Here is a 15720-nt window from a genome sequence, read left to right as displayed (position 1 = left end):
CTCAATAAGATACAGTTCATTATTCCAAGTTGGTATAAGGCGATTAATCTCTAAACTTATTATAAACATTATTGTGAGACTAAAAAAAAGTTAGTGTTTGCCAAAAGGCATCAGTGACATAAATGAGATCCTGTGTGGTCATATAATAAAAGAGTGTTGCTCACGTAAGTGCTAGGGCTTCCTTTTTGTGAAAACACCCTACACTCCCCCCCCCCCATTCCGATGGAATTAAAATTTAATCTGCCTATTCACTGGGACCTTTAAAGACTCTCAAGTTATATTAAAAGCCATCATTTGTTAGAACCGATGATAAAAGCTTTTATTGCTAACATTGGATATTCCTTATTATGTGGTGCAGCAATCTGGGGTGCCTCTAGTAACAAATGGGATATAATGCAAAACAGAGTCCCTGTGGAATGTCCCATGCTACACTTGCAGTATTACTTTAGGTTGAAAACAGCTATTGTGAGTGAAACACCTTTTGTCTGTGCAAAAGACCTTCCTCTCCCTCTCTTCCCCCTGTGCCCCCCACCCCGTCCCCACAAAAGATATGCTTTGTAGGGCTGGAGGGACAAAGGTCCTATCAAACAATTTCAATACTGTGTAATCTTCCATGGTACAAACATTATTTTTAAACATTTAATAGAATTTATATACCATTTGATTGTAGAAAAAACACTCCAATGTTGACATGAAAAAGGGATAATAATGTCTACAGTGTTGTTTTAGAATTGAACGTAAAGAAATGGGTACTAGTTGTTGCCTGTACGACCTTAAATTCTCTAATATCTGCAAGGGAAGCCAAAGACATATAAAATATCCAGTTCATTAAATTAGCTACTGTTGACTCAGCCTTATTGTCTGCTTGCATATTTACCAAAAGCTGTAGACCTAAGTTAGTAGCAATCAGTTTCATGATTATAAATAAATGAAATGTGTTATAGGGGAAATAATTTTTAAAACTATTTGCAACAGGTAATTGGCTCATAAATATGCTGTTTGGCCATCTCATTTTCAAAATTATGTATTACGTGCTCTCAAAGTGCATCATAAAAACCTGCTGCAAAGCATTTTAATCAATATTCTGATGAATGCTTCTCTTTTACATTGCAACGTAGACACTGAGATATTTAGAATTCCCTCCCCTCTCCATTTTATAAAATGGTACTTCCAAAAGAAATTTGCTTTGAAATCTCAGTGACAGAATATTTAAGAGTGACACAACACATAAATGGAATGTTACATAAAGATGGCAAACTCATCTTATTAAAGGTGAAAGATTATTTTTTTAAATGGAAAAAATGGGGGGGGGGAATCTGGCAACAGCAGGTTATCTAAAAAAAATACAGTGGTACCTTGGTTCTCAAACTTAATCCTTTCTGGAAATCCGTTCCAAAACCAAGGCACGCTTTTCCATAGAAAGTAATGCAAAATGGATTAATCCGTTCCAGACTTTTAAAAACAACCCCTAAAACAGCAATTTAACATGAATTTTACTCTTTAATGAGACCACTGATCTATAAAATGAAAGCAATAAACAATGTACTGTAGTCGTATAATCAATCAATCAGTAGCTGAACTGGGTTCCGCACAGTCACAAAAACAAACAAAAAAAGAGCCACAAAAAGGCAAAATAAACAGCAAAAACAGACAGACCTCAGCATAACACTCAGAACGGAATCGTAACGCTCAAAACAGAGCACGTTCAGCTTCCAAAAAAAAAGTTTGCAAACCAGAACACTAACTTCTCGGTTTGTAGTGTCTGGGTTCCAAGTTGTTTGAGTACCAAGACGATCGAGAACCAAGGTACCACTCTATTTTCAATTTCTCCTGAAAACTCAGAAATTGTTTTTGTTTTAAATCTTTGCTAAAAGTGTAGACACCAATATATCTTCCCTGTATAAACACCAAACAAGCTATCCTTACCTTGTAATAGTCACTTTTCTCCCCTTTTCTCTAGTTCCTGAAGTCACTCCAGCTAATGTCAGTGGAGGTGGTGGTACCAAGTCTGAGTTGGTCATAACCTGGGAGGTAAGTGAGCTGTGAATTTACGGGGCAAGAAAGGGGAGGGAAATGAACTGTTTCCCTTTTTGTGCCAAACCTACCAGAGACTGACTTGAGGGTGTTGAATCAGGCAGCATTTTGCGAAGGCACATAGTATTGTTATAAATAATACGCCAGTCCTGTCTCCCTCCACTCCAAATTTGTAGATGGAAAGAAGATCTCTGAATGGGCTGCAGGGCTGAAACATGGCAAGTAAGGAAAAGCGCAGGGCAGAGACAGCACACCCTTGCTACATACCCAAACTGTTTTTGGAATTGTTCTCTCTTCCCAGTGTTAAACGTAAGAAGACGTTTTAGAAGAAGGGAATGGGTTAGGGTTCTCCAATAAAGAATTCTCACCAAATTATAATTTTGGGGGGAAGAGAAAGCATGCATAATATACATGTTTGCCCTACCTGCCGAGCAATTTCAAACAGACCCTGTGGGTTACAGTCAGGAAAAGTACTCTAATTTCTGACTTGCATTTTCCACATCCTTACAGAAGGAAAAATGCATGGATTGCTTGACAAGCACATTGTTGCTTCTGAGATTTACTAGAAAGCAATATATTTGTTTTCCAATACTTGTATCATTCTTTAATGTGCTGAAGTTCACCCTTCCTGGAATTAATTAGTTTTGCTCCATGCCTTCAACAAAAACAATGTTTAAAAATGTAGTGTCTAAACTATAACCCATAATTTTCAAGAAGTATAAATCGGAGATATTTAAGATCTGACTGTAGGTGCACAAAAATCTCCCCCTCCATGAGAACCCATAAGAATGGAGAAAACCATGTTGCTCTTCCAATTCAAATATAGCACTTGAGCACATGCTAATCCAATTGGTTTCAGCCGAACTTGAGAACGTGCTTAAGTGGCGTTCTGAATACAGACATTTCCTGGAATGCGGTTTTTCATTTCTTTAGCTTCCTTGCTAAAGCTCAAAATATGCAAGACTAGATAATTGCAATATGTGCACCAGTGACCTGGTGGTGATGTGACTGGTTCTGACATCAGACAGCATTTGCCTGCTAGTCTGCATCCCACTTCAACATGCACTCCCTGCCACAAAGAAGTTCACAGCATACTTAAAGTAGGTTGTACCCTTTTGCTTCAAAACTAGCTACTCGCTGCATCTGGTAAGGTAGGAACAGCACACAAGGGAACAGAGAGGGACATTGGTGAAAGTCATGGAGAGTCTTTGTGGTGTAGTAATCTGAACCACTTTAAAATCATTGCATTTACTGCCTCTAAAAAAAGAGGAATGATATGAAATGCTTCAATTGTAGTTTTCAAACTCAAATGGGTTCTGCCAGCTAAGAAGCTTCACTCCAGTTATATTAATGCATTGTGATTTTATAATTTTACGTTGTAAAGTAGACTTATGTTGTGTGATGTTGAGGAATGTCTTACTTCTGCCCTCTGTTCATTGTGAAGGCCTTTGGGTATATACAGTACTATAGATTTAATTGACTATTTACATGATTAGTTAATAGCGGACAGCCAAGTGAGGCAATTGGTCCATTTTTATGAGTCTTTGCTTGTGGTACAGTTAAGTTGTGAACATTCTATTGTACACCCAGTTTGGCCAATATCCCATGTAACTGAAAGTGCCAGTGTGGATTTAAAACTGTGGTTCCTATAGAATACAAAGGGGTAGGACTGGAAAATTTCAGACACTTGCTTTCCTTAACTGCGACACTACGGTTTTTAAGAAGTCAGAAACTCTCTGTAACCTCTGCAAAGAAGCTTTTATTATATGCTTGTACACCACATTCCTACACTGATTTCCCCAGAGTTGTTAAAACCCATTTCCTTTCCCACTACACAAATATTAGAGCATCTCACTCATAACATGTTTATGACTCAGATCTAAAGGAAGTGGCAAACACAGCTTATAAAGTGGCTTCTTGTTTATTAGTGAAGACGGTGGTAGCAAAAACAGAAAGTAAATCTCCAGATGGATGTGTAATTCTGTCCTTATTTGGATTTAAGTCCATTTAGATAAATTCAGATTCTAAGAGCTGCCTTGCAGATGGCATTTACATGCTTCAGTTTTGATTATTAGCTGTCCATAATATCTAGGCTGCAGTTGGTTCTTCTTCTTATGCTATTTTTAATAAGTCATGTTTTCATAGGCGCAAATAGACCATAAAACCCACATCAGATAGCTGGAACAAATTAGCACAGAAACATAAAATGCTTTTCAAGTTGAGTGTTTAATTTCCTCTGCCAGAGAGTGTATTTCCAAATTGCACTATATGGATCCGTTAAATTTCTTGGAGACCATTTTTATTGTGCCTCTTTGTAAATTCATCCTACACATCGGGCTGTTCCCATTATTTCTTTTCTGGTTGTAGACAGTGCCTGAAGAGTTACAAAATGGAGGTGGGTTTGGTTACGTGGTTGCCTTCCGTCCAGTTGGTACAATAAGTTGGATGCAGACGGTAGTGGTTTCTCCCGATGCCTCCAGATACGTGTTCCGGAATGAGAGTTTACCGCCGTTTTCTCCATATGAAGTCAAAGTGGGCGTGTACAACAACAAAGGAGAAGGTTCTTTCAGCCCTGTCACAATTGTTTATTCAGCTGATGAAGGTAAAGTCCAGCCTAGTAATCTATTGCATGTGACAAGCTGGCCATTTACAGAAGGGATCTATATATTATTGGCACATTCTACTGATGTCCAGGTCTGCTTACAATAAATAAGCATGCGTCCATCTTTAGAATATATTCTACTCTAAATTAGTAATAATCATATTAACAGTAATATTGTGCATCAAGAAGATTTAGGTCATTCATTTAAGTTGCCATTTATGTCTAAACACTTTGCAAACTTAATTTCTAATTTTGATGTTTAATGGCACTGTGCAATTTTATTCATTCATTCATTTGTCTGTTCAAGAATTTATACCCAGCTCTTCAGCTGGAAAGGATTACAGAATGGTTTAAGGATATATAACCCAACATACCCTGCCACGAGGTTTACAGTCTAAAAATTCATGACATAAAAGAAGAGGGGAAATGCATGACATTAAAGAGGGAAATGAGAAAACTCAGGCTCCATTCTTGATGATACAAAGTTTTTATAATAACCAGCTTACATAGCAACAAGTTGCTCACAATTGACCCAGCCTTCCTGGAAAGGTCCCTAATGCAGCCAGAAATTGCTGACCTTATAGGGAGACTTTGCCTTCTGGAGCCTAGCTTGGATCTTCCAGGTTCTTGCCGCTCTCGTGGCAGCAGGTAGGCTCACAGGTTGAGGCTCTCAGCCTGACAGTAGTGGTCCTCCTGCTGCCTTTTGTCACAAGCAATTGGCACTAAAATCTCCAGGAGGGAGAAGAAGATCTTGGCCTAGAAGGGAGTGGAGAGGACTGTCCCATCTTGTCTGCTGTGTCATTTCTTCCTCACAGGATAGTTGGGGCTCTATCAGTATTGCAGTATGTCCAGTACCAGGCTTTGATATTGAGTTTAACTCTACTCCGAGATTATACTAGGGATGCAATAACGCATCTTATCTGTTTGCAATACATAACAAGGATTTTGATAGTTTCCATTACATGTATGTCTTCTCTAAAGGAATGTACTAATATTTAGCAGGAATGAATACAGTGGGACCTTGGTTTAAGAACAGTCCTGTTTACGAATGATTTGGTTTACGAACTCCGCAAAACCAGAAGTAGTGTCCCAGTTTGCAAACTTTACCTCAGTCTAAGAATGGAATCTGAATGGTGGAAAGGCAGTGGGAGGCCTCATTAAGGAAAGTGCGCCTCGGTTTAAGAACAGTTTCGGAACGGATTAAGTTTGTAAACTGAGGTACCACTGTATCCTCCAATTGGAAACTGCTCTGGTTTATCTTAAGTGTTATCAGTACATGGCACACTGAATAAATTTAGGAAAGAAATCTTTTCATGAATTATTTGTTGCAGAATTGATATTCCACACAAAAGAAAGGGCCAGAGCTCAGTTGTAGAGCATGACATTTACAGGTTTCATATATGCAAAGACCCAAATCCAATCACTGCTATCTCAAATTAAATGGCCTTGGGTTATAATGCTTAGGAAAGGCCTTTGCTTAAGAGGCTGGAGAGCTGCCGCCAGGCAGGTTTGAAAATGTGGAGCTTAACAGGCTTATAGCTGGATACAGTCATCAGTCGCTGGCCCTCTTGTAACTTCCACATGCAGACAATTCTTCATGAGCAGAGGCTACATGCATACAAGCTGTGTGCACACTGATGTTGCATCTATCCCACACAATTGTGGGATAGATTGTGCAGACTGGGCACAGGCTGCCTCTGGGCACATAGAACTACCAACTCAGGTCTGCCACCACAATCCTGGCTCTCCCTTCACCTACTGATTATACACAATCCTTTTAACAGCTGAATCTGGTCTCCATAACAGGTATGCCGGGGTGGGGGACCTAATTAGGCCTGTCATGCCTCCCCATTTGACCTGAGAGGCCGTTTCAGCGAGGGGTGAGGCTAAGGGCAGGGCTCAGCCAAAAGGATGCTTGCAGGCACCACCAATCAGTGGTGCCTGCAAAACCCCTTCCAAAGTGCAAGGCAAGATAGCACTTCTCAAAGCTCTGTTCTCCACAGCGCTTTGAATGGTGCTTGTGAAGATCTGAGAACAACTGTCAGCTTTTCAAAAGCCCCATTCAAAGCACTGCAGAACATTGCAGGCCAAAAGGTTGCATGATGTCCAGTGATTGACAGGTGAGCAGCCTACTCACCTGTCAAACGTAGCCCAGGAGTGAGTAGGTAATGCTCTGGCCCACTTGGCTACAAAGGTTCCTCACCCCAATGTGTACAGACACCTGCAAGCTACCCTATCCTACCTTATTCCTGGGCTGTTCTTCTTCAGCTCCTCTCTTCATACAAATCTAGGGATGCTCAAGACATAATCATCACACTCTGGTTCACTGGCTGTTCCTTCTGGAGAACAGGAAATAATATCTCTTCATGATAATATTATGATGTCATATGCTGAGTATCACTTTGTATTGCTGCGGGGTTGGGGGGTGGGGGAGATGGAGGATTCTTCCAACGTCCTGATTATTGAGCATTCACCCCAACTTGCTGGCAAAGAATTTGCAGATTTAGTACGTCATTGTTAGTTGACCATTCAGTCTGCTTTGTTTATGGGGAGGCTATGTGACACAATTATCCCATACTTTACATTGCATTTTTGCAGCACCACAAAAAATTGAGGGATTTTATTTTATTTTTTATTTTATTTTATCTTATTGCACAAGAGCACCAAATTCACATTATTTCTGCAACCTATCAAAAACATGCATTCCTGCAAAATAGTGAAATTCTGATGCTAGTCATGGACCTGTTGTTTTCTTGGCAGACCAACATCTGTAGTAATGTCTAATTTATATCTCAGGTTGAGATATAGTGACTTGCCTTAAGGCATCCACAGAGTCAAAGCTGACTTTATCCATTGGTTAGGTAGGATGAAGAACAGCTATGACCACAAAGGTGAATCTACATCTAGCCACTGTTTCTTCTTTTTAGAACCCACCAGAGCTCCAACCCATGTCTTTGCCAAAAGCCTTTCTGCTTCAGAAGTACAAGTATTTTGGACCTTGCTCCCAGAGACCCAGAGCAAAGGAAGGATACAGGGCTACGAGGTAAGAACGCAAGGGACATAATTAGCCTGAAACAATTCTTGTTTAGCCTGAAACAGTATCATGTGCACAAATACTTTGTTTTAAACTGAAAATCTCCCTTCCCTCCCCCCTCTTAACAATGCACTTAAGCGTATACTAATCCACTTGGTATCGATGAGCAGTAATAACATGTGATTGTCAGTCTTAGTGCGTTGCAATGCAAGGTGGGAGCCCCTCGTGCAGGCCTTAAGTTTCTGCAAATTCCATGAACTATCAGCTATTTGCTCCACCGTATAGTAAGAAATACACAACACGCAGCCACGGTGCAAGCCTAAATGCCAGTTTATTGTGCATATTATATTTTAGATGTCTTTCTTCTTTAATACAAGATTTAAAGTCATAGAACTAGAAATAAAAATAGGGAAAGGCTCCTGTTAGGGAACCCCTTCTTTGGACCTATGAAGAACACCACATTCTATGATCAGTGCAGTTAAGCGGAATGTTAAAACCTGCGGGTATAGGGCAGTATATAAATGTCATAAACTATTATTATTATTATCATTATTATTAAGGGCTATAACCATGCCCATCAATGAGACTACTGCAGTGGTCAGATGTGCTGACTGTTGGTTTCACGCATGGAAGGGTTATCTTGAAACAGTGCAGCCTCTTGAAATAGAGGCAATGGCAGGATTTATGGAGAGCTGCTAAAGCAAAAATCCAGACAAAGTTACTGTAAATTCTTCCAAGAACGAAGTTGTGTCAATTCTTTTTTCTATAGTAAAGGTCGTATGGTATTGAGGCCTTTACGTCATTTCACACACAAACAACAACAACACGGGAATGTGGCACCCCTGTTTCAGAGGAAAAAACCTAGGCCCTCAGTTTACCAGTAGCTTCAATCAATGCAGCTTTGGACCGATATCAACCACAAGATGCAAAGTGATTGTGGCAGATTAGAACCCTCCATCTGGGCAGAACCTTAAATAATTGAGCTATGGCATTTGATTGGCCCAAAGCAGGATTGGCTCAATAAGAGATCTTTCTACTATTTAAATGGGAAACAAAGAAACGTAACACGGAATTGAATGGAATGGAATAGAAAACTGCATGATAGAAACTTGGGTCAGACACAGATTTTGTAGAGCAAATCTTACTCTGTGGCGGGAATGTATGAGGGTTTGCCGGGTTGTTCTAAGCTACTTCAAATTGTAAAGTGGCTATTCAGGTGTGGAGTTTAAATATGAAAGCCTGTGTTTCATTTGTGCAGGTTAGATACTGGAGGCATGGGGATAAGGAAGAGCAGGCTGGAAGAATCAGAACGGCTACCAATCAGACCTTTGCAAAAGTCACCAGCTTGAAAGGCAATGTTTTGTACCACATGGCTGTCAAAGCTTACAACACAGCAGGGATGGGACCTTCCAGTCCAGTAGTCAACGTGACAACTAAAAAGCCACGTGAGTGTGGGGGGAGCACTTTTTCTTTCTTTTTTTTTTTTTGCTACATGGTACTACTCTGTGCTGCATTTTTGAGTACCCATAATATTCCAGCATCCCTAATTTGATTAACTGGAACACAGAAAACTGCAGTCTTTGCTGGGCAGGAAAGAAAAAGATTTGTCTTTCTGTTCAGTGCAAGGACCTCCTCTACTTGTCACCAGTGCACTGAATTACCATCTGATTCCCTTTTTCATCCATAATACTTTGCCATGTCAGCTCTGCTTGGAATACACGTTTTCCAGGAGCTCTTGAACTAAGCAAATGTAAGAGTTCACTAAGAGCCTCTCATAAACTATACTGAAAGAGGAAGGAAAACTTTGCTGCTTAATAACATTCACTCTTTTTCACTTTGTATTTAGCACCAAGTCAACCCCCTGGAAACATCATTTGGAACTCATCAGACTCTAAGATTATACTGAACTGGGATCAAGTAAAAGCACAGAATAATGAATCTGAGGTGAAAGGATATAAAGTACGTAACGGGCAGTGAAATTTTCCATTGTTATGAGACATTACCGCTGTATTGAACTAACTAACTGTATTGAACTAACTAACTGAATGAACTGTGAAAATTTAAATTTTTCAGTGGGATCTGAAATTAACAAACTTCATGTGGGCTATGATCTAAACAACTTTGATAATGTTCTGTAGACTTCAGTGATATCAGTAAATATGCACACTATGCAGTGCATATTATGAGGGTGATGATCTAATAAACTAGGACTATTTTTCACCTGCAACTCCAGTGGCATTAAAGCATCACCCAGACTGATCAAGAACTGGCAACCGGTGCCTCTGAGAGGCACAGGTTTTAAATGATTAAAAATGCAGTGGCCCAATCCCAGGACAAAATACGCCACTAGCACTTGCACCAATGTAGGCTGCCTAGCTTCCTCCTCCTACTCAGCACCTTATGCCTGTTTGGTGCATCCCCCCCCCCCCCCCCGCATTTCATTTCATAAAATTTATATACTGTTTGATTGTAGAAAGAACCACAAAGCATGAGCTTAATGCTTTGCTGCCTAGGCTCATGAGATATTACTAATGTCTGCAGTGCTGCAAGTAGCAAGGGAGTTGTTCATCCTGTTGACTTGGGTGGAATTCTGCTTAATATTTCAGTCCACTTCCTTGCCTGGCTGCCTTTAAACCCTCATCTGATACAAGCAAGGTCTTGCATGGGGAGCTTGAGTAGTTGCAGCCATTGTGACACTGGTGCAATAGCAGCTTCTCAGCATGGCGGTGATGTATTGGCATTTGAACATCATAAGACATGCAATTCTTGGTGAAATTCTACCAAGTATTTTGATCTCAAGGAGAGCAGAGCTAGCTCTGACTTCACAAAACCGACAAGAGAATGAAAGTAATGCATCCTAATGCTCAAGAGTATGACAAAAAGCCAAACGACTTTTCAAAAGCCAAGGCATATATTTTCTCTAGGGACTATAAGAGTTGATTAGCTATTAATATAAGTCCTAGAAATAGAAGCAACTTCTATAGAAAATCTAAGGCTCTTGCTTTTCTCCCTTCCATTCTTTCTTCCCCTTGGCTAAAAATACGGTCTAGGTTTTATACAGATGGAATAGACAAAGCAGCACATCTGTTATAGAAACTAACAAAACATCTGTGGAGCTTTCGCTGCCTTTTGATGAAGATTACATCATAGAAATAAAGCCATTCAGTGATGGAGGAGATGGCAGTAGCAGCGAGCAGATCCGAATTCCAAAGATATCAAGTAAGAGCCCTTGTTATTCTTCGCCATGTGAGGGTACTTCAGTCTCCCCACCCATGAATGATCCAGGGCTGAATTTGTTTCTCTGTGCATAGAACTTTACTACAGAGTGCTTTTAAAATGTAATAAATAGTGCCAAGGAAGTATCTTACTATACTAAAGTTTTGTTAATGATTCTTCTGTCACCCATATGACGGTATTCAGAATTCTTCAGTTTTGTAAATTATATATCTGTATCATGGTCATTAATTAGCCAGAGAAGGGCTGGCCCACCCATAAGGCAAGATGAGACAACCGCCTCAGGCAGCAGATCCAGCCCCCAAGGAATGCATTGCCCACTGACACACATTACTTGCGAGGCTGTAACTGCTACATCCTCAGGAGCATCCCCCATGACGCCTCTACAGCGGCCTTTTGGGAAATAGGAGGCCCTGGTCTCCTCCCACCCAAAGAAAGAAATGACACAGGCTGCCCTCTGGGCTCTGCTCCCACCCAGAGTGATTCAGAGTACACCCCCTCGCCTTGCAATGGCCTTTGATTGCCACTTTAATGGTCTGGTAAAGTTAAACTGATGCTCCCCAGCTCCGCTTGTTCCTGATGCAGATCTTACCCAGTAGGGAGGATGGCATTTTGGGGTTCACCTCAGGTGCCAAAATGTCTTGGGCTGACCCTGGCAATGAATGAAATTTTCTTTAGTTAGAACAGAAGGTGCCTTTCTCAGTTTTGTAACTGTCTTCTTTGAATAAACTCTTGCAAAAGAAAAGAAAAAGCCCTCCTTTTCTGCTTAATGGTTTTTCAATCATAATGGGAGATTCTTTTTATATAGGCATTTTCAGTTGTGTGACCAAACAAAGCACTAGAATTTATCCCTCCGTGCACCTAAAATGACAGGAAATTGTCCCTGCAAAAGTGGAGTTGTGTTAAAGGTTATTTGTGGCATTGCAGTAGTTTTCCTGCAGGCACATAACAAGTACTAAGTCAGGAGCAAAAGAATAGGCTTGCTTTAGTCATTGGCTCTACTACCCACAACACAGAGCACAACAGGTTTATATGGGGCTCCCGTGTACACTAGGGTTTTTCCATTCACATAACAGTATTTTATTATTATTGTTACCAAAAATTCTTGTGACAACTTAAAATGCCAGCAAATGTATTATGGAGAACTGGGTACAAATTCTTACATGGCCAAGAACCTCATTGAGTGTGACCTTGGACTAGAGATGGGAAGACCTGGAAAAAAAACCCAGAAAAAAGAATGCCCCCCCCCCATTTTTCCGGGTTTTTTTCCAGGCCTTCGCATCTCTATCTTGGACTAGTTATAGTCTCTCAGCAAATGTACCACACAAGGTGGCTGTGAGGCTAAAGATAGGGGAAAACCATATAAACCACCTTGAGCTCTTTGGAGGGAAGGCAGGATATAAATGCAAGAAACGTAAGTCAAAACACTTCTGTGCATGTGGAGCTGCCACTGCATTACAGTAGAACTGGGAATACTTTTATGCAGAATTTTCGCATGCACACTGAAACTCTGGACTAGAACCCCAACCCCTGTTTTCCCTTCCTGCTACTTAGCACTTCTGTCAATACAAAAGCTTTCCATTTGAATCAGTGCCGAAGTAATTCTTTCATGTTACTGAATGCAGGAGTGCCATAAGAGTGAGGCGAGTTATGTCACTTGTTCATGCATGCGAAGCTGCAAGATATCAAACCTTGTGATTTCTTTTTTCTTCTCCTCCTAGATGCCTATGTGAGAGGGTCGGGCGCTTCTACTTCAAATGCTTGTACGTTGTCAGCCATCAGCACAATAATGATTTCCCTCACAGCTAGATCAAGTTTATGACAAAAAATATCTAAAGGACTTCCTGTTTATAATATAACTAAGCAACATTTAGCTAGTTGTTTTGAAGACACCCAGTACTAAGTAATATTGTTGTTCGAGTACATCTTACTACTGGAAAAAAAATGTTTTATGCTTCTCTAGGAATGGCATTATACAGTACTTCCTCAAAGCAAATATAGCTTTGTCTGAAGTTTCTTTGGAAACTCTGCAATGCACTGAAAACATCTGTAATACGATGTTACCAAAGCAGTTTACATATGTCCTTATATGCATATTTTTTATTATATATTTAGTGTTTTATAGACTTTTTTAAAGTTAACATATGATGTAGATATTAATTTCTTTCCCCCTCTGCTATGAAATGCTTTTGATGGCATTTACTGTTGCAAAAATACATTGTTTTGGAATGTTTTATAGCCAGGTCGAAAGTTCTCAGTACACTGGTTTCAAATTGATTGTATAGTTTTACAAGAGTGCACTGGCAAAGCTCTTTTGACCTCGATCCATTCTTCAAGGTACCTGGGCTTATCTGTACACAGGTAGGATCCCAAACAGGCATATGAAGTCTTCCCTCCCCTCTTCCCGATGGCCTCAAGTCAGGTTTGCTGCTGCTATTGCAGCGCTTGTGGGCACTGGGCCTTATCTATTGGCAATTCCTAGCCCCTGATGCACAGACGACTTCCACAAGGAGGGATGGAGTGGGCTGCTAGATAACTATACATGAAGGACAGGCTATACATGTCTGGTGCCAGCAGTACAGCCACCTGGAGGACTGGGAGAGGGAAGAGGAAGGTTCACTGGAATACTTTTTCAGGATCCTTTCCCCCAATATGTGCAGAGGAGGAAGATGGATCATGCTGCTATTTAAAGCAGCTAGAGTGGTTTGTTTGTTTGTTTAAATGACATGTAAGGTGTTCATTCTTGGATCAAATTACAAAAAAAGACAAATCTAAAATAACTTTCAATGCATTTGCTTTCAGGTTTGTGTAAGTCAACTGCATAGTATCAGCTAGCTAATATTTTAATGATGCATAGCAAAGATTTTCATTTGAATGTACTTGGGTTTTCTCTAAAAAATTAATAAATATTAAATTGAACATTTTTTCCATTTAGTCGTGATCGCTCCTATAGTAATGTAGACCAGACGTTGCTATAGCAAAGGACAAGATGCTGAATGCGGTGAAAATCTGGAAATTCCACCCTTTGAGCAATTTATGTAATTCTGGATTTGCACCATTTTAATAAGGAAGTCTGTGCGTCTGTGAGACTTTAAATGAAACATAATTATGCTGATTTCTGTGTTGGAACACATGTTTCTTTTGACAGGTACATGTTTAACTGTAATTCTCTATAGTTTGGTTTCATAAACTGAATTACAAAATTATCTCTGTTTTTACAATTTTTGTTTGAGTATAGGCTATAAGCTAAATCTAATAAATACCATTCTAGTGAATACTTCCCTAAAAAGGCTTTTTTCCATTAAAAAAAATTATATGTATGTCTGGGTGTCTCTATGCACTTCCAAATAGCTCCTTTATTTTAAGATATCAAACCCTCTTGCCTTTTGCTAGCACAAGTGAACAGAACCCAACACCTGAAGAGTGTTCTGAAGACCTAGCTTTAATTTTCTTGACAAGCTCTTTCTACATATCTAGCATGTTGATAAAATCCTATTCAAATGTGACAGTGATTGCAGTCCATCATGACATTTTCTCATGAAGCTGTCATCCATTTCCATTAAAGCTTGGGTTAAGCACTATCTCCACTGACTTGGGTGTGCATACTGGTTCTCAATGAAGAACATATGAACTTCTGCACAAGCTTGCACATGCAGAGATCCATCCATGCTCCGCTCCATGTGTTCACCAGAGTCTGGGAAGGTATATGAACCATGCCCAGAATTTAAAAAGAAAAAAATATATTAATACAAAAGATTTATTTGTTACTGGGGTAAAATTTTGTACATATGCTCAGATGGAACAATAATAATTAAGACATCAATGAAGCTTTCTGTTCATTCTTTCCCCCAAATTTTAAAAAAAAATATGCACTGCAGAGGTTTATAATTTGTTCTTCCTGATAGTTTAAATTTGCCTGTAACTTGTCTGTTTTGCTTCCAGAACAATACAAGCTAACTTTTAAACTACTTTCAAAATATATTTATTAAGTAACTCATAATCAGGATTCCACTTGTGTAAGTCAGGGGTGTTAACCAGAGAAATATTGTCAGTATTTCAAGCTGTGTTCCTTTCTTAGTTTGATATGGTTACTTCTATGTAAAAACAAAAACAAAACAAAAAAACCCACAAAAGAAAGAAAAATGAAAGAAAAAAAGCCTTGTAGTTTTTCTCCCCAGTGTAAATGATATTTATCAGTGATCTTAGCAGATGTAATCTTTTTTATAGTTATTGGTAATAAATATTCTGTTATTTGTAAATATTCCTGTGTTTATAGGCATTTTTCCTGCATTTGTGGTGGTTCTTGGTTTTTAAAAAAAATGCTCCATGACACTCTTAATCTCAAATGTTTGTGTTGTGAAAACACCCAGGATCACTGGTGGACAGATTTCCAAAAACTCAACATGGAATGGGCACCATTAAAAAAAACAGAAAAGAAAAAAATTATTTAAAAATAATTAGAAATAAACATTTTTTAAAAAATTAAGAGCCTATGCCAATGTTGTAATTGGGATTGCAGGAAGAGCTAGAGGTTTGCTGCCTTCAAACCCTGCAATGAAAGCTCCAAAAGACACACATGCATTCCTCATTTCCAAACTTGAGTATGGATAGCAGTAGCAAAGGCTCGCAAGCCAGAGTGCCATTAAACCCTAGGCACTCAAGACCATAAAAACCTTTGGAAATGTACTTCCCATGGTTCCTGATGTCTTTAAGGATACTAGTGACCCCTCACTGCAAAAAGGTTCCTGGTGCCCTTTCTGGGGATGTCGGAAACCACAAGAACCATATTTCCAAGTAGTCCTTATATCCTTGGAAA

General features: G+C 39.5%; 1 protein-coding gene across 6 annotated transcripts in view; it reads left to right on the top strand.

Annotated features, from left to right (window-relative positions):
- The window catches only part of LOC114590891 (contactin-4), a 531471-nt gene extending 516306 nt beyond the window's left edge, over positions 1 to 15165 (top strand). For all 6 annotated transcript variants that reach the window (XM_077925018.1, XM_077925014.1, XM_077925015.1 and 3 more), the window contains 7 exons: positions 1961 to 2031; positions 4402 to 4636; positions 7564 to 7679; positions 8929 to 9115; positions 9517 to 9629; positions 10721 to 10889; positions 12626 to 15165. In XM_077925018.1, the coding sequence (XP_077781144.1) occupies positions 1961 to 2031; positions 4402 to 4636; positions 7564 to 7679; positions 8929 to 9115; positions 9517 to 9629; positions 10721 to 10889; positions 12626 to 12726 (992 nt within the window). In that variant the 3' untranslated portion in view covers positions 12727 to 15165. The remainder of the gene's footprint in view (positions 1 to 1960; positions 2032 to 4401; positions 4637 to 7563; positions 7680 to 8928; positions 9116 to 9516; positions 9630 to 10720; positions 10890 to 12625) is intronic.
- Positions 15166 to 15720: the final 555 nt, after the last annotated feature.

This window comes from Podarcis muralis, chromosome 2, assembly GCF_964188315.1.
Source record: "Podarcis muralis chromosome 2, rPodMur119.hap1.1, whole genome shotgun sequence".
Classification (NCBI taxonomy): Eukaryota; Metazoa; Chordata; class Lepidosauria; order Squamata; family Lacertidae; genus Podarcis; species Podarcis muralis.
This window is presented reverse-complemented; position numbering and strand designations above follow the sequence as displayed.